This window comes from Typopeltis vanoorti, chromosome 9 (assembly GCF_054136105.1).
Source record: "Typopeltis vanoorti isolate ZY-2024b chromosome 9, IOZ_Tvanoo_1.0, whole genome shotgun sequence".
Lineage (NCBI taxonomy): Eukaryota > Metazoa > Arthropoda > Arachnida > Uropygi > Thelyphonidae > Typopeltis > Typopeltis vanoorti.
This window is the reverse complement of record NC_143557.1, coordinates 96,129,728-96,155,940: the sequence shown is the minus strand read 5'-3', so window position 1 is coordinate 96,155,940 and position 26,213 is coordinate 96,129,728. Positions and strand designations below refer to the sequence as shown.

General features: G+C 35.7%; 1 protein-coding gene across 1 annotated transcript in view; it reads left to right on the top strand.

Moving 5' to 3' along the window:
• Prp16 (ATP-dependent RNA helicase l(1)G0007) overlaps window positions 1-26,213 on the top strand; it is a 261,425-nt gene that overhangs the window by 121,577 nt on the left and 113,635 nt on the right. Inside the window, exons 12-13 of the mRNA XM_090397330.1 lie at window positions 8,915-9,125; window positions 23,460-23,522. Of these exons, the coding sequence (XP_090253456.1) occupies window positions 8,915-9,125; window positions 23,460-23,522 (274 nt within the window). The remainder of the gene's footprint in view (window positions 1-8,914; window positions 9,126-23,459; window positions 23,523-26,213) is intronic.

Genomic DNA, 26,213 nt, shown 5'->3' with positions numbered 1-26,213 from the left:
CCAATGAGCAGGACCTTGGTGTTTCACCAGGTGATGAAAGTCATCTACAACCTCGAGGTCTATTTGATATTTCCTTCAGCTGGGGAAGATATGCTCATAAGGTAGCAATATTCACCTTGCCAGTATTGCTGCCATGTAAGCAAGCCATGTTTGTGGAAATAGGCCATACCATGGGAAGATTTGATTTGGCAGAGGCTATATATTGCACATTACCAGCCCAATAATGGACTAAAGTATTTGGGGGAGGGAGTCAAAAAATGAATCTTTGTTGATAAATGCTTCAAAGTTTGATGAGCAATGGAGAACTGTTTTTCTTTCCCCTCCCCCCAAATAAAATTATCTAAATGTTGTTTTATATACTTAAATATAAAGAGCCAATAGGCTTCATTTCGGTGCTATAAACATTTAAATTAAGGGGATATTAAATCCCACAATGTTTTAAAACCGAATAAGAAACTCAAAGATTGGAATCAGAGAGTTTCATGCCGAATATAGTAAACTATAAAAGTATCGGCGATCACTAGCATGAGTTAATGCAAGTGACCCTAGTACGTAGTACAATACTGGACAACTCGCAGCAAAGGCAGTAAAGTTCTGATCGCTATTCTTAGGTATTTTCCATAATGTAAAAACACATTTCCTAGGAAATGTATGCTGTTATTACATTATGGTGGGAGGTCACTACCCAGACCGGTTTCAGCCTTTTTTGATATTGCACATTACCAGCCCAATAATGGACTAAAGTATTTGGGAGAGGGAGTCAAAAAATGAATCTTTGTTGATAAATGCTTCAAAGTTTGATGAGCAATGGAGAACTGTTTTTCTTTCCCCTCCCCCCAAATAAAATTATCTAAATGTTGTTTTATATACACTTAGGTACAGTACTTTTATAGTTTACTATATTCGACATGAAACTCTCTGATTCCAATCTTTGAGTTTCTTATTTGGTTTTAAAACATTGTGGGATTTAATATCCCCTTAATTTAAATAATGTTGTTTTATATTCCTATTATAATAATATAACATATAGAGATTATGTTGTAATAAAGAATATGTAAAAATGCCTTTATTTCATCTTTTCAAGAAAACATATGTTAAACTGTAAATTACACTTTTATTTAAAAAAAAACAACAACAACAGAAATTTAAAAATGTAAAATTTCTTTTTGAAATGAAACCTGCTTAAAGAATGAAATACAGTATAATTAACACATAAATACAACTTTCCATTACATTTTAATAATAATAATAAAAACTTTGCAAATTTTTTTATTCAGATCCATGAAATTTTTAGATCTGCTAGTTTTGTTTTTAGTTGAAGTAGCATCACTTTATCTCATTGCAACTAAGTTAATAGATCACTGATTCAAAATATTATATGGAATCACTAAAGCTTGCTTTTAAGAATAAATATTATGCAAATGTTTCAATGTTTCAAACCACATCTGTTTTTACTCTGGGTACAACCTCTTGAGTGTTGTGCATGACATGACCATAGAACATTTTATTCTCATATAAGAAATTGTTGCAGCCAACACATCTGTATCTTTATTACATCTATCTGCAAACTACTTGAGCAGTTTCTTTTCAAGAAGTACTAAACTTTCCTCCCTTAACTGCTTCAATGGGGGCTTTCTGAATGCTTTGCAAAGCTTTACTAATGGTAATGTTGTTCAGTTAACACACATCTATTTGTACTCTGAGTCCAACCTCTTGACCGAGAGTAATGTGTCATGTGTTACACATCTTTTTCATTTTGGTGTTATATACATAATATGACCTGTTATATTGCATGAGACCCAGATAAAAACAAGTTTGCTCATCGTCTCCGTCAAATTGGAAACAAATTGACATGGGCCTATCATCTGATTTGCAATTGTATGCTGATGATGCAAAGATAGGCAGGGCAATCAGGGATTCTACTGATATTCAGCAATTACAAAATGATTTGAATGGACTGGAAATGTAGGCAAACGAAAATGGCTGTCAGTTTAATGTTAGTAAATGTAAAGTTATGCACTTTGGCATGATTAGAGTACCAACAGCATATTATATTAGTGGAGTTATGCTACAAGAAACTGAAGAGGCAAGGGACCTTGGTGTATTGATGGATAAGAATTTAAAGTTCAAAGGTCATATAGCAAAAGTTGCAAGTACAACTCAGAGGATAGTTGCTATGTTGAAGCGAACCTTGACATGTAAGGATAAGGAAGTAATTTTGCCTCTTTATAAGACTTTGATAAGATCACACCTGGATTATCGTACACAGATTTGATCTTCTGGGTTCCAAGGGGATAAAGAAGCTGTGGAAAGGGCAAAAAGAAGAGTTACAAAGAGTTATATCCGGATTATGGGATTTAGATTATGAGGACAGATTGCGAGTATGTGGATTGCAGTCTCTGGTTAACAGGAGAAAGAGGGGTGATATGATAGAGGTCTATAAACTTTTGAATGGGTGTTATAGCATTTCAAATGATGAAATTTTTCATTATGTGAAAGGCAGGGAGAGAACACGGGGGCATCCATGGAAGTTAAGGTTGTTCTCAGTCAAGAAAGGGATAAGAGCTATGTTTTTCTCCCAGAGAGCATTGAGTGAGTGAGTGGAATAATTTGCCCTTAGGAGTAGGAAGTGCATCTAGTGTAAATGAATTTAAGGGAAAGTATTATAGCTGGGTTTGGCAATTTACTGCCTCCCCCGATGAGTCCTTGACTCCCTGGAGGTCTCAGATAATAATAATAAATAAAGAAAAGGTGACTCAAAATTTGGTGGGCATGAAAAAATACATTGAATGTGCTTTTCTGTTTAATATATTAGTTATGGCACAATATCTAGTGGGTTCAGTGATTTGCTCTACTCCAAAGTATATACTTGTTACTAATAGGCATTATCAAATTTCACTCATTTGAATTGGGGGGGGGGGGTAATTGCACGCCTCAAAATATCACAGTCAAGCATAATTGACTGCTTTCCTTTTAATAACTGTAAGGAATGTGAAGAACAGACCTGGGGTTCTTACATAATGTCTAATCCTCACCTCATAATATGCTGTGTTATTAGGTATCCACTTAGCTGAACAAATGAGGATATCCCAGCAATTTTGAACTAAGCCAACTAAATTCTCTTCTGTATTGGCTTAAAAACTGCAAACAAAAAAAAAGATGGTATTTCAACATGATGAGCCAGCTGGGGCATCACCCAGTTAAACAACTCCCACTATTTTTGTCAGAAAACCAAGGTGAATGGTGAAAAGTTGGCTATTCAGACAAATTCACCCTCACCAGAATCAAAGATAGGCACTATCATTGTGACAAGTATTACTGGAAAAGAAGTGTAACTTGCAGAAGAATTAGAGAAGAAACATTGATATTGATGTTACTGAAATGAAGAATAAAACAGATGAAGTACTGCTAAATAATAACTACTAAAATATTATATTTAGACAGTAGTAATCAGGGAAATGTAGGAATAGTATAGTATTCGTGTTGGACATGAAGGTAAACTTTTGGAATAGCAGACGGTCTCGAGTAATATAGAACTATGGCATAAGTTTCTCTTAAAGTGTTTTGATGAGATGCTAAATATTAAGAAAACAATTGAAAATAAAGAAAAACTGGTAAAAATATTTTTTATACAGAATGGCGATATAACACTATCAACAAGATTTTTTTTTTTCCTAAGTTGGTACATCTGTCATAAGCATTCATGTGAAATTGCAAGTCATTCTATCAAGTAGTTTGTTTCATACAGCTGTCTGAAGCAGTGTTGTCTGTATTCCTTGAAATGGATAAAATTGAGTATCCTGCGGTTATAAAATCATTTATAAAAGAAGGTTTAATGCCAAAAGAGCAAAGCTAATAATAATAATAATAATAATGGCAAATACCTGTTGGATTTCTGCTCAGGACATGGACTGGTTATTACTAACACCATGTTACAACAAAAAATATGCTCAAATTCACATGGAGAGAAGAAGCAAGGAATAAGAAAAGTCTCATTGACTATGTTATTGTTGATAGTGGTGTTGCAGGACACCAGAGTGTACAGAGGATTTGAAATTGGAAGTGATCACTATTTAGTCTTGAGCAGGATAAAATTGAATTTCATATTGAAAAGAATAACATGTAAGAAAGTTTTCAAGCGAATAAAAGTTGAGCAGCTCTCAGATGTGAACTGTAGACTAAAATACACAAAGATTATTGAAGAAAAAATGAAAGGGTTTGAGAACAGTAACCAAACCTTGGAGATTCAGTGGCAAGCCTTGAAGAAAACCCTGATTGATTCAGCTAGAGAGGCATGTGGTGAGGCTGTGTGCAAGGATAGAAAAATCAGAACTCCATGGTGGACACAGGAAGTTAAAGAGGCAGTGAAGGAAAAGAAGAAAGCATATCAAAAGTTCCTGGCAAATAAGTCAGCTTGTGCTCTTAGAGAAGACAGAGACAAATGTAAGAAAGCTAAACACTGTGTAAAACTAGCTAAACAAAAGTCATGGGAGGACTTTGGCAAGAACATAGAAAATAAATATCAAGAAGGTGGTAAGATATTCTGGAGGTTGTTGATGAAGCTTAGAAATGGAGGAAAGAGTGCTGTACAAGGAGTTAGAGATGATAAAGGCGACATGAAAACGGGAGAAAAAGATATCCTTGAAGCATGGAGTAATTACTTCAAAAATTGCTAAATGAAACAAGCACTGATAGCACAGTGGTAAAAAACACTCAACAGGCATACAGTCAGGAATACATATTCATACTAGAAGTAGAAAAAGCCATCAAAGGCTTGAAATGTGGAAAGACAGCAGGAGTAGATGATATTCGACCAGAAATACTGAAGTATGGTGGTATAAAAGTTTTACAGTGGCTGCACTGCATAGTTCAGAAAGCCTGGACAGAGGGATGAATTCCCGATGATTGGAGTAGAGCTCTCATAGTACCCATATATAAAAAGGGAAATAAAACCAAATGTGAGAATTACAGAGGTATTTCCTTACTGAGTGTTCCTGGCAAGATTTATGCCAGTATACTTGAGAAACGGTTGAGAAGAATTGTGGAAGAAAAGCTTGGTAAAGAACAAGCTGGATTCAGGTCAAATAGAGGCTGTCAGGATCAGATCTCCACTTTATGACAAATAGTTGAGAAAGCATGGAAATATAACAAAGATCTGTATTTTAGTTTTGTTGATCTGGAAAAGGCATATGACAAGTTGTCAAGAGAGAAGCTATTCAATACGCTACAGTTATATAGTGTCAATGGGGCATTATATCAAGCAATACTTAGTCTTTATTTGAGTTGTAAGTCAGCAGTTAGATTTGAAGGAAGTACAGGAAGATGGTTTGATGTTAAATCTGGTATGAGACAAGGAGGATGGACATTATCCCCTCTGTTATTCATTATTTATATGCATCACATTATGAAGGAAAGTGGTATTAAACATGATAAAATTGGCGTTGTTAATGTCAGCTCTTTGCTTTATGCAGATGATGTTATACTTCTAAATAAATCTGCTACAAGTCTGCAAGATTCTCTTACTAAATTGAATAGCTGTTGTAATAGATATGGTATGAAGGTCAGCAATACAAAGACAATGAAAATATGCAGAATCGTTGAAAATGTCAACTGCTTTGTGAATGGAGAACATGTGGAACAAGTAAAACATTTCAGCTACGTAGGTAAGATTTTTAGTGAAAATGGTAAATTAAATATTGAAATAGACAACAAAATCAATAAAGCTGTATACATTATTGGCAAGATTTTTTTTCTAAGTTGGTACATCTGTCATAAGCATCCATGTGAAATAGAAAGTCATTCTATCGTTTGTTTCATACAGATGTCTGAAGCAAAAGTGTTGTTTGTATTCCTTGAAATGGATAAAATTGAGTATCCTGTGGTTATAAAATTATTTATAAAAGAAGGTTTAATGCCAAAAGAAATTCATTCAAAGTTCATAAAAGTTTATGGGCACTCTTCTTCTTCATTTTTGACAATTAAGAAATGGGCTGCCAAGTTTAAACGTGGCTGTACCAGCCTTGAAGATGATCTATGTATAGGACGTCCAAAAAGTGTAACAACACCAGAAATCATTGATCAAGTGCACGATATGGTATTGGATGACCGTCGATTCAAAGTGCGTGAAATTGCTGAGGCTATAGGCATTTCAAAAGAACATGTAGGATACATTTTGCATGAAGAATTGCAAATGAAAAAGCTTTGCACAAGATGGGTGCCACGCTTGCTCAAAGCAGATCAAAAATGTACTCGCATGAAAATCTCTGAACAGTGCTTGGAGCGTTTTAACAAGAATAAAACTGATTTTGCACATTGATTTATTACTATGGATGAGACTTGGATTCACTATTACACAGAGAATCCAAAATCCAAATAAATGTGGATTCTACTTACATCCACATGATAAAAGAAAATAACAAAAATCAAAAATATAGACATAAAGAGAGGGGTCTACCAAGGTGATGTGATCTCTCCAAATTTCTACGGCAGCAGTAAGGAACTAAGTAGGGCCAGGAGTGCTAGGAATCTTGCAGATGAAGGCAAGCCATCTAATAGATGGCTTGCCTTCATCTGCAAGATTCCTAGCACTCCTGGCCCTACTTAGTTCCTTACTGCTGCCGTAGAAAGGTGAGTGTGGATTTTTCAGGACTCAGAGTCATTTCTTTTGTTGCGGTGGTGGCATCTGTACTGTAGTTGGATATACACTTCTCCTGACTAGGGTTCTGAAGTGTTCACCAAAGCTCTGTTAGCATTATTGGGTCCAGGTCTGATAATGGCTAGTATTCCCAGCACCCCTGGGTGAGCCACAGGGAGGTAGAGTTGGAATATGGAAGTGAAACATGGAGACCATAAAAAAATAAAGACAAAAAATGAATTCAGACAGGAGAAATAAAATTTCTAATAAGTAAATATTAAAAAAACTAGAACATCTAAATTGAATGAACAATAGCAGGATGCCAAAAATACTATATAGATATATATAATAAATGGAAAAAGAATAATTGGATCACTAAGAAAGCAATGGCATGAGACTGAGACAGGCTACTTCATCTAAAATCCATAATAGGAAGAAGTTTTTTCATATTTAAAACATTTGAAAAGGGGAGTTTGCAACAATAGTCAGAAGCTATTCAGTTTATAAAATACACAGTGAAATATAGTTTTGATTATCCATGTTCCCCCCCCCCCCTCCATAATCCTTGATAACTGAGAATACACTGTATGTATATATCTAATTGCCAAACCATCTCAGTAATCAAAAGCCGGCATAAAGTTTACTGAAGAACTAGGGTCAAATGTTTCATTTCCTTTCTTGGATGTAGGAAAGGAAGTGAACTGGATCATTTGAAAGGCTGAATATCTTTATCTACAGTAAACTGATGCACACAAGTAGATGATGTGAAGCAGCTTTATGCTGTTTCACTCTACTATAGACATCAAAAATTAGGCATAATTTCAGCTTTTGGAGTTTGTTCACCATCTTATTAATAATGAACATGAGTTGGATAGAGAACTATAGTCCCTTACTAAGATCTTCCTAAAAATGGTTATGACAAAATGCACTGTCTCAAGACCTCTTTCCAACAAACAAAATCAACACACATACCTAACGATGAAGAAATCAAAATTTATACTTGTCTTCTCTTTATTAGTTTCATTAGTATCAAGCTAACCAGAATTTTGAATATAAAATTAAAATATCACTTACTCTCTTCATAAAAATATGATCTCACTCTGGTATGTTAAGCCTCAACAGTTTTCTAAACTATCCTGGATAAAAGATGTTATCTGTTATGTGACTCATACTTCACACTACAAGTAGATTGAAATATCTGTTGAACAATGCATTGATGAATACCTGAGACATTCCATGTCTCTTGTGAAAGTGGTGAATTATCTTTCAAAAACTGATCATCTTCAACAGCCCAGGTATGCATCTGGGCATAACAATAGGTACTTATACACTTTATTTTAAACGATTAGAATCCTGCTTGATACCATCTGGACTACTGTGCCCAGTTATGGGAACCAGGGTTTCTTCGTGATGGGGCGGAAGAAGTGGAGAGGATCCAGAGACGAGTGACCAAGATGATAGCAGGTCTGTGGAATGAACCTTATGAGAATAGGTTGAAGATTTGTGGGTTGCAGAAATTGGTCGATAGGCGAAGGAGGGGTGATATGATTGAGACATTCAAATTACTGAAGGGTTTCTATAAGATTGATCCAGAAGATATTTTTGAAAATATGACTGGTGGTGGGAGGACTAGGGGCCACGAATGGAAGCTGGGCAAGAGCGTGGTTGACAAGGGTGTTAGCACTAGGTTTTTTACTTGGAGAGTAGTGAATGAGTGGAATAAGCTTCCAGAGTCTGTTGTGGGTGCTACGACCGTGAATGAGTTCAAGGCAAGATATGAAAGATACTGTGTGAATGTCGAATAGTTCTTGACATGATGTTAGGGCCTCCCTCGATGAGTCTGTCGACTCCTTGGAGTTGCCCGGAACAACAATAATAATAATAATGTATTTGTTGCCATTGTGTGATGCATGCACTGTTTCTAGAACGGATTCTTTTATTACATTCTTATTTTCTTATATGCCAGAAGAAGTCTGTTAATAAGTATGAAAGTAGTTGTGTTGTTCTTTTTTCCTTCCAGTATTAGTCACATAAACTTTGTTTATGTTTGTACACTGGCAGACTTTGAATTCTGCCTTATATGCATATGCGCGTGCATGCGCGCACACACACACACACACACCTTGTTTTCTATGTTTTTAGTTTGGGATGTTGCAAAGATTTGATGGATTACTTTAGGGTGTCTTCATTGAAATCAGTTTGGGATCACTGCATTAGTCATTTGCTTTATTAATAATAAGTAATAAGTATAATTTAAATTCAAACATTTCAATTTCAAAGGTTGTTGCAAGAAGACAAGACTTAAAACTTATAGTTACATCAGCTACTATGGATGCCACCAAGTTTTCATCATTTTTTGGAAATGTTCCTGTATTTGGAATACCTGGCCGTACATTTCCTGTAGAGATATATTTCAGTAAAAATCCAGTTGAAGATTATGTTGATGCAGCAGTCAAACAGGCTTTACAAATTCATCTTCAGCCTAATACAGGTAATATATTTAGTTATTTTGCATTAATATTTTAACAACTACTGTTACAAAAAATTCTAAATGCAGTATTATTAAGCTAAAATATTTTTACTCAGATGTAAGAAAATAAATTATGAGTGCAGCTTTATCTTTTCATACATCATCGTTAAATCAGCACAAGGTTTCTTTGATCATTATCTGAGTAATTTGTCTTTATGATAGTGTAAAGAATCATAATAATATCTTCAGGAAGTTTGAAATTTTGATGTCATTATCAGCTTCCAGCTTCTTTTGTAGCATATCCGAGGTATTTGAAGCAATTAATTTATTCTAGAATTTTGTTTTGGAATCACGATTTTACTTCTTTGGAATCATATATACTTTGGAGATAGTATATATGTAATCTCTAGGTTACTAAATTTTAATACCTTCCTAGTAATTACATGACCTACTATATTTTTTGCTGTGTCTAAAAATATCTTCACACACACACACACACACACACACACACACACACACACACACACACACACACATATATATATATATATATATGAAGCCATTAGGCCTAAATATATATATATGAAGCCATTACAAGCCATTAGGCCTAAATCACTGAAATGATGACGATATATCATCAATATATATATATATATATATATCGATGATATATCGTCATCATTTCAGTGATTTAGGCCTAATGGCTTGTTCCAATCTCATTTCATCTTTTCCTTGGTCATCTCTAATTTCTGTATTCTCCAAATGGATGGTATCAAAGTATCTGTTTAGGTAGTCTTAAAGTGTTCATTTTTTCAATATGTTTGGTCTGCTTTTTTTTACATATTTTTGTGCTGCTTTTTTTTTCATCCCAGAGAGTATAGCCTGCTGTCCTTCATAGGAAATTAATTTCTCCACTTTCTATTCTTTTTTCTTCTGCAGCTTTTATGGTCCATAAAATGTCTTGCTAAAAACTTTATAAACTTTTATTCTTGAATGCTTTTGAATTTGGTTAGGTTTGAAAATATTAGTGATCATCCTTACACTAGTGGCCAAAATTGTGGAAAGATAATTTAATCGAGAATGTAATGCAATAACTTTTATGAAGGATTTTTTATTAGAACAGCAGTTATAAAGAAGAAAAGTGAAACACATAGAAAAAATGAGATATACAAAAATTCTCACAATGTGAGTTAATACTTAGTTGGGTAACCTTTAGCCTTATGATGCCTTCCCATGGTGTGAACCAAGTTTTTTAGTTCTTCAGCTGTTATAATGTGGAGCCAAGATTGAATTATTGCTTCTATTAATTGGGTTTTATTGGTGGGTTGCTTCTGACTAATGTTTCTTTAGTTGACTCCATAGATTTTCGATTTGGTTAAGGAATATGATTATCTTGAAACCACTTTTTGCACACAGCAGCAACATGACATGGAGCTGAATCCTGTTGAAATATAAATGCTTCATTATCTTGGAAAAGATCACTTGCAGAAGGCTTTAGTTTGGGCTCAAGTATTTCATTTATGTATTTTGGGGCATTTATATTCCCGTTAATCACGCAAATTCTGCCCACACCTTTTGATGTCATACAACCCCAGATCATAACACTAGGTGGGTGTTTCACGGTAGGTGTAATGCAATCAGGATGCAAATCTTCTCCTTACGTATTTTATGCCATCACTACCAAACGGAGAGATTTTGGTCTTATCATTCCAAATAACACTGTCCCATTGTTCCGCTGTCCAGTTAGCATGGGTTTTACCCAGTTTAATCTTTTCAACCTTTGTTTGAGAGATAAAAATGGCTTTTTCCGTGGAATTCTAGCATTTAGACCAAATTCCTGCAGTCTGTGCCAAACAGTCCTTGTACCTCAACTTCACATTGTATTGTGCCATTTCATCTTGTATACACCCAGATGATTTTCTTCTGTCACGCAGGCACAGTGTCTCAATTCTTCTATCATCACTTGTTGTTGTGCACCTTTTTCTGCCTTTACTAGTCTGATTTTGTAGTGACTGAGTCTCCTTATACTTCTTCAAAAATTTAGAAATGCCACATGTTAAGTTTCACCCAATTTTTCTTCTAATTTCTTCATAACTGTAACCGTGTTCACTTAATAGTGCTATTTTACATTGCTTTCTGGGTGACCAGTCAACTCTTTGCGCCATTTCTTTAATTTTATTACATTTTGCCAGCTCACTAAATGAAAGAACAAAAAAAAACCCCGACCAACTTGATAGCAATCACATAACACAATGACAAATGTCCTCCTCTCATCTCTAATACATGACATCAATAACTGAATCCTACTGCGACCTTATTGGCTCATTGCCAAAACAAGATGACGCCTGATTGACTCTCTAAACACTCATGCTTATTGGCTACATTTAAATGAAGGAAAGCTACTTCATATCAGCCTAAGCAAGTTGTGCTTCTTTTTTCTGGTTATTTGGCTATAACTTTTCTAGAATACAGATAATTGAACAAACTTTGTTGCATTTCATTCTTGATTAAATTATCTTTCCATTGATATATAATTTTATGGTATTACACCAAAAAAAGTGGTGTTATGAGCCATCAAACATCAAAAATACACTTTTTCCAAAAGGGTTTCCACAATTCACTAGCGTATCTTCAGGAAGTTTGAAATTCTGATATCAATTCCAGTTTCTGTAGAATATCCGAGGTATTTGAACCAATTAATTTATTCCAAAATTTTGTTTTGGAATCATTTTACTTCTGGAGATAGTATATATATATAATAATGATAAGAGTTTATGGAAATACAATTTGAACTCTGTAATATGAAATGCTTTTATTGATAGTGCTTACTTTAGAATAGTGTAACTGAAACTTAGAGCTAAGTCCATCAATTTTTATTCTGGATATAACTATAAAAATTTCATGTTTCTCTTTTAGCGTTAATGTTTTCTGCTACTATAAAGATTTGTAATCTGAAATTAATTTTTACTCTTTCCGGATATGTTTGAGAGCATAAATATGTACTGCACTGTAAATAATTTTAAATTAAAAATGAAGAGTGGGATCACTTAAAGAGTCAAAGCCAGATAACTGGAAGGAGACGTCCACATCACCTATAAGGAATCTGGAGAACCGACTAAGGTTTCCACTGGGTACGAATGAATAAAGATGAGCTGGCAATTTGGGACTTAGTTGACCAAATGATACTCTCTATTGGCTTAAACCAGAAATACATAAGATAGTACATCATCATGAAATTTCATGCCAGCTGGGAGACATTGTTCAGTTAAACAAGGCCTCTGCTATTTTCATCAGGGAACCAGGGTGATCAGTGAAAAGTCAGCTACTGGAACAAACCCCGAACTCAATATCTAGAAGAAGAAGAACAAACCTAACATCAGAAGAATTAAAAATAGGAAAAATCAACATAAGGAGTATTAAAGAAAAGAAAATCGAACTTGCAGCAAAACTTGAAAAGTACTATGTGGACATATTGGTATTACTGAGACAAAGAAGACAAAACCAGGTGAGATCTTATAAATAATAAGTATAGAATGTTATATTCAGGCATAAAAATCAGATAAAGGAAGGAGTGGCAATAGCATTTAACACCAAGCATGAAGATAAACTTCTTGATTGGAAGCAATTTCAAGGAGTTATGTGGGCAAACTTCAAAATGGGGAAATAGACATTGAAGCTTATTTCATTATGAATTATATAGACCCACACTACCATGTTTAAGAACGTTAATTAAATTTAAATTTGACATTTTGACCTTTATATCAAGGACATCTTCATGAATATTTATATACAACAGACCACATGTTACATTGATAAACACTACAGTGGGCTGAGAATAACTGCTTGGTCAATCATTGACCATAGCCTGAAAAAAATAAAGAAAGAAATAATAATAATATAGAACATAGAAACAATCACAAATAGCGATATTCCAAGTAGCAACCAACCATGAGGAAGCAACATGAGTAGTAGCTAAGCTGCCAACAAACAATGTGTTGTCAATCTGTCCAATCATTCACCCAACAATGGCAAAGTGCAATTACACTGCAAAGTCAGTTGATAAATTAGAATTTATTTATCACATAGAAAGAGGCCTAAAATTCCCCCCTCCCCCTTCGCTAATATAGCAGAGAAAATATGGTTAGAAACTTCCAGCATCCTTTTAAACAATAACAGTAAACCTTTAAAGAACAATCTTACTAAAGAAGAAATAGCAGCTATAAAATCATTTAAAACAAATATATAATAATTACTAATGCTAACAAAGGTAATGCTACCATCATTCTTAACTGAACACCTTATCTAGATAAAATGAGTTAACTGTTATTCAACACTAACATATACTACCAATCAGTTAACTACCCAATAGAATGCATTAAAAAGAAGGCAACCGAATTGCATAAGTCAGTAATCATGTGGCAGACAGAAAATTAAAAAGTTGATACTGCACCATGCACAATCCCCCAGAATTTACAGCTTTTCAAAAATACGTAAAAATAATGTACCACTTTAGCTGACAGTTGAAGGAATCGACATCTCTAATTAAGTGCTGCTGCTAAGAACTAGCAGCAGCCCTTAAGGAGTTGGTAGGTCATTTCCGCCCCCCCCACACACACACGCGCACACAAAAAAATACACAAAATGCTTTTAAACTAAATTAAAATTGTTAGAGTCAGTATCGAAGATTTATTAGTCAGTTTTGATGTCATTGCCCTTTGCAAGAATGTCCCAATCTCTGACACAGTTCTCTTGCAAGACAAGTTTCCCCTTGACCCGACAACCCTCTTTGCCCACATCCTTCAGTCATTTATTCTGTGTGGCAAAACTGTTTCTACCTACAAAAAAAAAAAAAAGTTACATCCATGGGCTCTCTCTGCTTTACCCTCCCATAGCAATTTTATATATGGAACATTTGAACAAAGAGCTCTAGATTCAGCGATTTTGAAACCCAAGATGTGTTGGTTAAGATATGTTGATGACATATTCGCCATTTGACCCCACAGCCACCAAACTTTAAACAATTTCATCATCCATCTGAACAAGTAACACAGATAAATTCAATTCACCATTGAAATTAAAAACAATAACACACTTCCTTTTCTGGATACACTTGTTACACGTTTTCCCTCCGGCTGTCTATCCTTCACTATAAACCAAAACACACAGGCCAATACATACACAGAGATTCATACCACCATCCTGTGCAGAAATTAGGTGTTATTAGCACCCTAAAAACAGAGCCTTAACAATTTGCTGTGATGACCAGTCTCTGAAAAATGAATTTGAAGTAATAAGAAAAATGTTTATAAAAATGGTTATAACAAGAAAACAATCTATAGAATCTTTTGCTAAAATACAATCAAAAATAAAAAAGATTATAGTAAGGCTATAGCCTTCCCCCTATATGAGGATTATCCAAAAGAATAAACAATACACTACAAAAATACAACATTAAGGCCACATTTAAACCACTAATAAAAATAAAAAGTATATATACTAAGCTCTTCTAAAGATCCCCTCCCTTCCCTTGCCCATCCAGGTTGCACCTGTAACCTACCCTACATGGTGAAACAAGCTATGCTATCCCAAAACAAAAAGATCATAAATGACACATCAAGTGCCTTTGTCACAGAAAGGTCTTTCCATTCATGCACTTGAAACATGCCACCGGGTTGACGGGAAAGGCATAGTCCTCACATCGGACTGATACTTGGCACAAACATAAGTTCAAGGAAGCCTGTGAAATGCTGACCAACCAGCCAAATGATGGCCTGAAACTCCCAGGGATCTGAATGGCTCACATACAACCCATATAACATCTAGACGAAAAATAATTACTTACCAATAGAAGACAAATAGAAAAGAAATTTAATTGGATAACAGCATAGCAACTCTCAAGCAACTAATAGAAATTAAAAGTAACAGGACTTTAAGACGCTGATGTAGTTTTTACTATGATAATTATATTTTATTTTATTATTATATTTAATTTTTTTTTCCACGAGAAAGTAGGCTGTGGTCAATGGTTGACAAAGCAGTTATTCTCAGCCCACTGTAGTATGTGATCTATTGTGTGTGTGTGTGTGTGTGTATATATATATATATATATATATGTGTGTGTGTGTGTGTGTGTGTGTGTGTGTGTGTTCCTGAATCTGACCTTGATATAAAGGTTAAAACATCAAATTTTATTTTAATTTTATTTAAAGTAAGTTCTTAAACACAATAGTGTGTCTCAATAATTATTCATAACAATTGCTGATTGCTGTGTAACCCTGAAAGAAAGAATGAAGCTTATTTGTACTTAAGGTCTCACAGAAGACTATCCTATGGAAGAAATGGAGGAATTTTTTTGAGTCATTAGAGCATAGCTGACATAAAGAAAATGGAAAAAATGGTTCTTGTTGGAGATCTAAACAGCAGAGTAGGAAACAAACTCCACCAGCAATATAGAAAAGTTTTAGGAAAATTTGAAGAAAAGGATAAGGCTGATAATAACAATAATTACAGTATTTCTAGTCAGAATATACTAGTCATTACTAACACTATGTTCCAACAGGTGCACAAGTTATTATGGGGAGAAAAGACAGAAAAAATAAGAAAAGCTTCATTGACTCTGTCATTGTTGATGTCCTGCAGATGAATGAATCGCAGCCAAAAAGAGCAGAAGTCAGTTGGGCAAATGGCGCTTCTTTTGAGGCAATCTGATGTGAGATTCAGGATACAAAAGTATACAGAGGATTTGATATCAAAAATGACTCACTAGTTTTAAGTAGGATAAAAATGAATGTCACATTGAAACAAACAGTATGTAAGAAAGTTTAAAAAGAATTACACCTTTAAATTACTTTAAAAAGAAGTTCAGCAGCTTTTAAATGTTAACCCTAGACTCAGCTATGAAACAGTTAAAAAAAAAAAAAAAAAACTAATAAACCTGATAGGCTCTGAAGAAGGCATTGATTGATTCAGCGAGAGAGGCATGTGGTGAAGTTGTCTGCAAGGATAGAAAATCAAGAATACAATGGTGGACACAAGAAGTTATAGGCAATCCTGGAAAGGAGGAAATCATGCCAAAAGTTCCTAGTAAATAAGTCATCAAATATCTGAAAGAATGCCTAGAAAAATGTAAGAGAGCTATGATGTGTGTAAAAGTAGCTAAACAAAAGTCATGGGAAGACTGGTAAGAATATAGAGATAATTTCAGAAGTGGCAAAGTGGTCTAGAGGGTGTTGAAAAAACTTGGAAATGGAGGGGACATGAAAGCCAAAGATAAGGATATCCTAGATGTCTGGTGTAATTACTTTGAAAGACTGTTAAATGAAACAATCAGTGACAGAACAGTAGTAGAAAATTTTCAAAAGGAATGCAAACAGGAGTACATACCAATGCTTTTGGTAGCAAAAGCCATCAAAAACTTGAAATGCGGAAAGATAGCTGGAGTAGATGATATTTAACCAGAAATACTGAAATATGGAGGTATAAAAGTTTTGCAGTGGATACTCTTCATAATTGAGGGTTTGCGCAGAAGTTTGAATTCCAGATGATTGGAGTAGAGCTCTCATAGTTCTCATTTATATATTTAAAAAAAGAGAGAGAGAGTGAGAGACAGACAGAGAATAAAGCTGAATGTGAGAAGTACAGAGGAATTTGTCTACTAAGTTCCAAGTGAGATTTATACAAGCATACTTGAGAAGAGGCTGATAAAAATTTTGGAAGAAAACTTGGAAAAGACCAAGTTGGGTTTAGGCCTGGTAGAGATTGTCAAGATCGGATTTTCACTTTATGACAAATAGTTGAGAAATCAAGAGAATATAACAAGTATCTGCACATAAGTTTTAACTGACATAAGTTTTTAAGAATATAACAAGTATCTACACATAGATCTTGAAAAGGCATATGACAAGGTGAAAAACTGGAGAAAAACTTTTCAAAACAGTATGGAGTATAGGGAACATTATACAGAACAATACATAGTCTTTGTGTAAGTTGTAAGTCAGCAGTTAGAATTGAAGAAAATGCACGAAGATGGTTTGATATGAAATCAAGCGTAAGACAAGTGTGCATATTATCTCTACTCTTATTCATCATCTATATGGAACACATTATGAAAGAAAGTAGCATTAAACCTGATATTAGAATCAGAGATATCAAACTTAGCCCTCTACTTGATGCAGATAATGTTGTATTCCTAAACACATCCGGTCCAAGTCTCTAAGATTTGACTAACTAAATTGAATGACAGTTGTAACAAATTTTGCATGAAAATCAGCAATAAAAAGACCAAAACTATGAAAAAATTTTGCATGAAAATCAGCAATAAAAAGACCAAAACTATGAAAATAGCCATGTACATAGAGAACTTTAGCCATTCAATTTATCTTTCTATGGAGAACTTATAGAACAAGTAAAATATTCAGGCTGTTTAGGCATAGTTTTTAACAAAGATGGTAAATTAAATTTGGAAGTAGACAGCGTAATAGGCAAAGCTGGTGTGGTGGGGAGCCAGTTGAATAAATCATTATTTAATAAGAGAGAAATTAGAACACTAAACTAGCAGTACACAAGATAGTGTTCAAACCAGTTTTAAGTTATAGATCTGAGAATTGGGTTAGAAATAAAGCACTCTATCAAAGATTAGAGACCATAGATATGAGAAAGATTAGGGGAGTGAACAGATGGCATCAATGCAGAATCATATTAAAAATGAAGATACTAGGAAACAACTTAACATTACCAGCATTCAAGAATGTGTGAGCCAGACTAATCTAAGGTCACTTACACATAATGGGAGAGGAAAGATTAGCATATGACCAAAATGGCAGGAAAAAGACCTAGAGGAAGACCAATTTGGAAGAATATTACTGTAGCAGATTAATTTTGTCATATTAGCTTGGACAAAATCCTTGAGAGTGTATATCAGGAAATTTATGTGATGAGAAGTAAGACAAATTGAATAGTTTGCATTAATCTTGGCACTTATGAAGTAATCTGGCACAGCAACTCACAGTGACAGTTTTTACGGGGAAAAAAAAAAGAAAAAAGTAGTGGGTATATTGGTCTCTACTGACCACTACTGTCTTCCTTTCTAGTATTGTGATAGTGGTCAGTTGTGGCATGTATAATTAGTAATTCAAACCAATTTTGATGGTAGGTTGTAGTCCTTTGTAAATTCTGTCATTTTAGTTGTACGCCCTCTGTCCAAAAAGAAACCGAACTTTTCAAAAATAGAAGAAACTAGTGGCACGACCTGTTGTATCTGTTTGTTGTCAAAAGCGGCAATCTTCCTTAGTGTTGTGTCAATTGTTTATGACATTTGTTTCATTAAAAGCCGAGTTGTAGTGCCAAGAGTGACAATGTGTTTTGACGAATGGTCAGAAAATGAGTTTCAAAAAGAGAGCTGCGATTGACTTTTGTGTTAAACTTGGTAAAAGTTTTACCGAAACGTATCGAATGCTTCAAAAAGCATACGGTGATGAATGCTTATCCTGTACTCAAATTTACGAGTGGTTTATGTGATTTCAAAGTGGTTGTGAGACGCTTGAGGACAATGGAAAGCTGGGCTGTCCAAAAACTGTACTGAGCAAAGTTAACATCCAAAAAGTGCGTGATTTCATCAAAGAAAACCCGAAATTGGCTGTGAGATTGATTAAAGATGAATTGGGGATTCCAAAATCAACTGTGCACAACATTTTGACTGAGAGTTTGGGCCTTCGTAAATTGAATTTGCGATTTGTTCCCCACAAATTGACCGAAGACCAAAAAATGTATCGAATTGAACACTGCATTAAAACTGCTTGTAAGGACTCAAACTTCCTTGAAATGATCGTTACTGGTGATGAAATGTGGTGTATGAATCCAAAACAAAGTGCCAGAGTGCTGAGTGGAAACCACCAGAAGAGGGGCATCTGAAAAAAAGTCGCTTGGAGAAGTCAAAAGTAAAAACAATGCTGATTTGTTTCTATGATTCCAAGGACATCATCCACAAAGAATTTGTTCCGCCTGGTCAAACGGTCAATGGTGAGTTTTATCTGGAAGTTTTGAAGCGATTGATAGTGAGAATTCGTTGCATACGGCATGAATATCGTGACGACTGACTGTTCGTCAAAACACACTGTCACTCTTGGCACTATAACTCGGCTTCTAATGAAACAAATATCATAAACAGTTGACACAACACTAATGAAGGTTGTCATTTTTGACAACAAAAAGATACAACAGGTGGCGCCACTAGTTTCTTCTGTTTTCAAAAAGTTCGGTTTCTTTTTGGACAGAGGATGTACATATAAAAAAAAAAAAAAAATTAAGACCCCAAAAATTTCACTCTGGTATGAAATTTCATACCATTAAAAAAAATTTCACTCTAGTATGACCACCATTAAAAGAAAGGATAATACATATCTTATTATTCTATACCCAGTAGCAAAACAGTATTTGTATTTAAACCTTTGCTGTAGCATCTCATGAAAATTAGTCTCTTTCAAGACTAACAAGTTTTAAGGTTTTAAAGGAGGTTATGAGAATGCGACACTCTCAACATGAAAGTTGCCTAATTATTTGCACCATGTAAAAAACAATGAATTCTGTCTGGATTCCCACATGAAGACGAAACCTCAACTTTCAAACATGAGATTCCTTGGTATTCAGATGATTTTGGTCCTCATTATGTTTCTTCCTAATCTCTAGTCAGAACCGGCATTCAGATCAACTCCAGTGAATCCCTTAATTGAAAGCACTAATAAAAGAACACACACTTGGACAAAGTTTGTTTTCTTTAAGTAGTGCATGTGAATGCAACTGTCATTTCATAGGTTGTTTTTCAGAGGCAAACATTATTTTTGAAACTTTTTTTTCAGAGACAAATATTATTTTTCCATTTGCTATAAAACTGCAATAGACATTATTTCATTTTAATCTTCTTCTTCTGCAGCTTCTCCCACTTAAATGAGGTCACTGTTGATGATGAGTCTCCTCCACATCCTCCTGTCTTAGGCTGTCACCACATCCAAGTTCTTCATCCTCAAGTCCTCTTCTACCAGCTCCCTCCATCTCTTCTTTGGCCGCCCACACTTCCTCCTTCCTTGCACATCCATCTGCATGATCCTTCTTCCCACATATTCGTCCTCCCGTCTCATCACAAGACCAAACCATCTCAACCTTGCCTCCTGTATCTTCGCTCCTAAGTTCGTAACTTTCACTGTTCCTCTCACATAGTCATTTCTCAGACGATCCTTTCTGGTCACACCGCACATCCATCTAAGCATTCTGCTACTTTCATCCTGCTGATGTTATTTTTCCTCAGGGCCACAGTTTCTATAGCATACGTCATAGCTGGCCTCACTACTGTCCTATAGATTTTGCCTTTCAGATTGATCGGCACCCTCTTATCGCATAACACTCCAGCCATCTCCCTCCAGTTCCTCCAACCCACTTGTATCCTGCATCCCACTTCCTTCTCAGCTCCTCCATTTTCTTCCACTGTTGAACCTAAGTATCTAAAGTCCCTCACCTTCCTAATGACATTTCCTTCCAGCTCCAGATCTGTCTCCTGGCCGCTGCCCACTGTGCAACACATGTACTATGTCTTACTTCTGCTCAGTCTCATACCTCTCTCTTCCATTACTTTTCTCCATCTTTCCAGTTTAGTTCCCACTGCTTCTCTTGAATCTGCACACAGCAAGATGTCATCTGCATACAATATTGTCCAAGGCGCATCTTCTCTCACCTCCACCGTTACCACCTCCATCACAATGTTAAACAGAAATGGACTTAGTGCTGACCCTTGATGCAAGCCAACTGTTACTTGAAAACTTTCTGTCTGTCCCAGACAGGTCCGAACACTTGTCTTCACATTTCTGTACATCTCCTGTGCCAACCTGACATATTTCTCCGGAACCTTCTTCTCCCTCAGACACCTCCAGACTTCTTGCCTTGGCACTCTATCGTATGCTTTCTCCAGATCAATAAATGTCAGATGTAGCTCCTGTTGTTTCTCTCGAAACTTTTCCATCATCTGCTGTAACCCAAAGATAGCATCTGTTGTTGATCTACCAGGCATGAAGCCAAATTGTTCCTTTGCAATCTCCACCTCCTTCCTCAATCTTCCATCAAGAACCCTTTCTAGGATTTTCATTGTGTGGGAAATCAACTTTATTCCTCTGTAATTTTTACAGTCTTGTGCATCCCCTTTACCCTTGTAGATGGGGATTATCCCCATCTACAAGAGAGTACTCTCCCTCCATTCCTCGGGTATATTTTCCTGTTGGCAAACTTTCACGAACAGGTCCCACAGCAGGTCAATTCCCTCTCTTCCCCCCCCCCCCCCCAGGTGCCTTCCATGCCTCCTCTGGAATCCTGTCCGGGTCCACTGATTTTCCATTCCTCATTCTCTTCATGGCCTCCATCACCTCCACTCTACTGATGTTCTGCACCATCCCCTCAGAAGGCTGCCCATCTTCTCTGTGAGTCCTTGCATTTTCCTCATTCAAAAGTCCCCCAAAGTATATTCTCCATCTGTTTCTTATGTCCACATCCCTCCATAATACTCTTCCTTCAGCATCTTTGATCTGCTTCACATGTAAGATGTCCTTTGCTGCTTTATTTCTACATTTCGCTAGTTGGTAAATTTTTCTCTGTCCTTCCTTTGTTTCTAATTGATCATACAGATCTTGATATGCCATGGCCTTCGCCTGTGCCACAACTCTCTTGGCTTCTTGCTTTCTTTCTCTGTCCTCTTCCACTCTTGACTCATCCCACTTCTGCTTTGCCTTCCTCTTAGCTGTCACTGCCACTTGTACATTATTATTCCACCACAAACCCTTCTTCTGCTCTCTAATCTTTCCAGATGTCTCACCAAGCACCTCAATTGCACAGCTCAGGATTACTTTTGAATTATGTTTCCACCAATCTTACACTTTCCAGTCCATCCGAAATCCTCTCTAACACCTTCTCCCTAAAATGATTCCTCACACTCTCTTCTTTTAAGCGAAACCACTTAATTGTCTTCATCCCATGGCTTCCAGAGGTTCTTATCTTCGATATTATTTTAATGTCTGCGCACAGCTGTCGGTGTTGCCATGCCACTTGATCTGTTGGAATTACTTTACAATTTGTCACAACCTTAAGATATTTTCTTCTAGTCAAAATGTAGTCAATTTGTGAAGTGTTGTTACCACTCCTAAATGTTATCAAATGTTCTTCCCTCTTGTAGAAAAACGAGTTCACAATTGCCTGATCAAACGCTACTGCAAAGTCCACAACCCCCTCTCCTTCCTGGTTCATCATTCCCACTCCGTGGCCACCATGCACCCTTTCACAGTCTCTATTCTGTCTCCCTATGTGTCCGTTCAAGTCTCCTCAATCACCATCTCGTTTTCTTCCAGTTCCCTCATTTCTTCATCTAACACGTTCCAGAACTCATCTTTCTGCTCTGCTGTACAGCCAACTTGCGGGGCATATACACATAATACGACCACCCACACTTCTCCAAGCCCAATTTCATTCGTATGATCCTGTTGTTCCTTCTACCCACTTCCAGTACTTCGCCCTTCATTCTGCCACGCACCACAATTCCTACTCCATTTCTTCCCTCGTTATTCGCTCCAGAGTAGAACAATTTATATCCATCTCCCAGTTCCTTTGCCTTTCCCCCCCTTCCACCTGCACACACAAAATGTCCAACTTCCTCATCATGTCTGCCACCTCTCTTCCCCTTCCAGTCATGCTTCCAACATTCAGTGTTCCCACTTGCAACATCCTCTCCACCTGCTGGGCTTGCTTCTTTAACCGCACATGCCGTTGATGCGGTAGCCCTCGTCCACTTCTCGCAGCTGTAGGGCGATGTGGCCGTGCGTCGCTTAAGGGGTACGCCCTAGCCCTTATATCGTTTTCTCTTTGACTCATATCATAGCTAGAGCTGGCAGTGAAGTTTTACGACCGGATACCCTTCCTGACATCAACCCTTGCCATTTATCTGGGCTTGGGACCAGCACCTATTGAGGCTAGCTTGCCTCCTTTGGTGGCTGCATAAGATGAAATGACTTAGCAAGATATAAAGATTCACCCCTAGCCCTCGAATACTCTAATAGCATCAGGGGGAAGGAGCAAGGAGAGGAGAAAGAAGGGGAGGGACCAGTCTACAGAATAATATAACAGATGTATATTACATGAAGTAAGACATGTTCCAGCATCTGGTACCTCAGGTTTGCCATGCCCGTACTCACTAAAGTGAGCCCTTGAGGTACATTATTTCATTTTAATAAGTAATTAAAAAATGAAAAATTGATTTTATTAACCACACACACACAGAGAGAGAGAGAGAAAGTTTATAAATAAATAAGAGATTCTGTTTTTTTGTAGGAGATATACTCATTTTTATGCCTGGTCAAGAAGATATTGAAGTTACCTGTGATCTCATTTCTGGTAAGATTATATAACAGAATTGCTTATTGAGTTTTCTTTCGTAATCATGATAAACTTTTGCTGAGGAGAACTTTATAATGATTATGAGAATAATTGTTACTATATGTAATTTATGTACTTGGATATGTCTTTGGCTGAAATGGTTTTGCTGCACGTCATTCATTTGCCAGGCAAAAATAAGTGATTTCAATCCAGCATGTGTTAGCTAGAACATTGATATGGTCTTTTACATTCAGGATTAAAGTTAGCAAGTCTCAGAGAGAGGCCAGTTATTTCTTCTGGTCACTCAGGTTTTTCTTTCCCCAAATTATTAGATACTTTATATGGAAATTATGATAGATATGGAAAAAGGCATAAGATATTTATGCAAAGATGAAACAAACAAGATACAGTTTGAAATTACCTTGACCTTAGCTCAGAAATGCAAGCTCCTTGCTTTTTATGCCACAACACTAACATTATTATCACAAGAGCTGATAAAGGTAATGTCACTGTTCTAATGGATGCTACAGAGAATAATCATAAATGTAATATTTTACTTATAGATAGATCAACCTACAATATCATTGGCAGAGACCCAGCCCATAGCTAAATAAACAAATTAAATAAATTATTAGACTGTGTAATTCATGTGATGCTGCTACCACTGTTGCAAAACAGCAGATTCATTATTCTCATCCTTCATGTATCTGTGGTCTTCCCAAGGTTCAAAAGCATAGTTATTTATTACAAGAGATAGGTATTATCAAAACCCTTATGCACAGAGCTCACAAAATACAGACCATTATATCTATGCTGAATCTCATCACCATCTCAGTCAAAAGGCTGAAACTATTAAAACATTGGTTCATTGGGCCCACTCCTTTTGTTCTTGAGAAGAACTGTTACAGAAAAAATAACTCGCATTCCTATTCCTTATGTGCAAGGCATTAGTGAACACATAGCAAAAGTTTTAAAACCACTGAATATTTTTGTTGCCTTTTGCCACATCAGAAAAATCTCCACCTTTCTCATTTCTCCTAATGACACGCTTCCACCACTCAGTCATCCACACATCTACCAGAGTCCTTGCTCTTGTGTATTATCTTATTTCGGACAAACAGGAAGATCTGTTTTTATTCAGCTAGAAGAACACAAGTCTTATATTAAATACCTCGAGCCTGAACAGTCTGGACTTGCAGAGCATTCTATCAACACCAGACATAGTTCATTGAAACAAGACAAGAGTTCTTCATAAAATTCAGTTCCTCGTGGAATGACTTTATAAAGAAACACATGAAGTTTTACTTCACTCTCCTAACTTAAACAGATTTGATGGTCTATGCCTGTCCCATTTGTGAGAGATAGCACTTTTTTAAATCAGCTAATCTTTCCTAACTTTATTTTGTCTAAATATATGTAATTTTTTTTTATAATAAGTTAAGAAATTTACCGAACCTTTTTAGTTATCTTACATTAGCTACTTAGGTGGTGCTTTTTTAGAATTGTATGTTAATGTTCAATTGCTATTTTTTGTTCTTGTATCGATGATGCCCATGATACTTAGGCAAAAATTCTGTGCAAATAAAATATTTCATGTGAGATTTCCTCAGGTGTTATAATTATTTTAAACATGATATTAAAGCATGCATTGCTAAAGCAACTATCCCTTCTGAGATTACTGCCACTTTGGAAGGACAACAAAATACACTAGCTACAAGACTATCTCATCGATGTTCTTGTTAACTCTGTTTTACTATGTGGATGCAAGAGTTGGATATTGCTAAAGAAAGATGAGAAAAGACTATTGGCTTTTAAGCTGAAGTGGTACAGAAAACTTTTGAAGATACTATACATTGCACATGTGTAACAAATGATAAGATTAGAAAGAAAATTTGCTCCATTGCCAGATCACAAGAAAATGTTATCACTAAAATACATCAGAAACAGCTCTTATGGCTAGATCAAATAGTTTACCAAAAATGACACTATAGAGGGCTTGACTTCTGGTTAAAAAAAAAAAAAAAATTGGGGAAACCTAGAATTAACTGGATAGATAATATTAGAAAATGGACTAATTCTTTGTTCTCCACCTTGTTAAGGAAATCCTAAGATGGAAACACCTGGAGAGAGAGTGCATATGGTGAAGAAGAAATACTCATTTAGCCAGTTTTAAACAGAAATGACAAATTTTTTAATGTAATAATAGTAGTTTCCTTGTCTTGCAAAATGAGTTCTTTTTATAAGGAAAGACTTTATGAACATTATCCCCATCCTTATTCATCATCTATATGGATCACGTTATGAAAGAAAATAGTATTAGACCTGATATTAAAATCGGAGATATCAAACTTAGCTCTTTGTTTATGTAATGTTGTACTCCTAAACACATCCAGTGCAAGTTTCCAAGCTACTACTAACTAAATTAAATAATAGCTGTAACAAATTTGGCATGAAAATAGGCAGGAACATAGGGAACCTTAGCTGTATTCTCAATGGAGAACCTATAGAACAGGTAAAATATTTCAGCTATTTAGGCACAGTTTTTAGTGACGATGGCAAATTAGATTTGGAAATAGACAACATAATAGTAAAATTGGTATGGTGGGAAGCTAATTGAATAAATTTATATTGAATATAAAATGCTGATGATACCATTTTAATAGCAGAAAACAGAAAGAAATTAATAAAATTACTGCAGCTACTAATTGA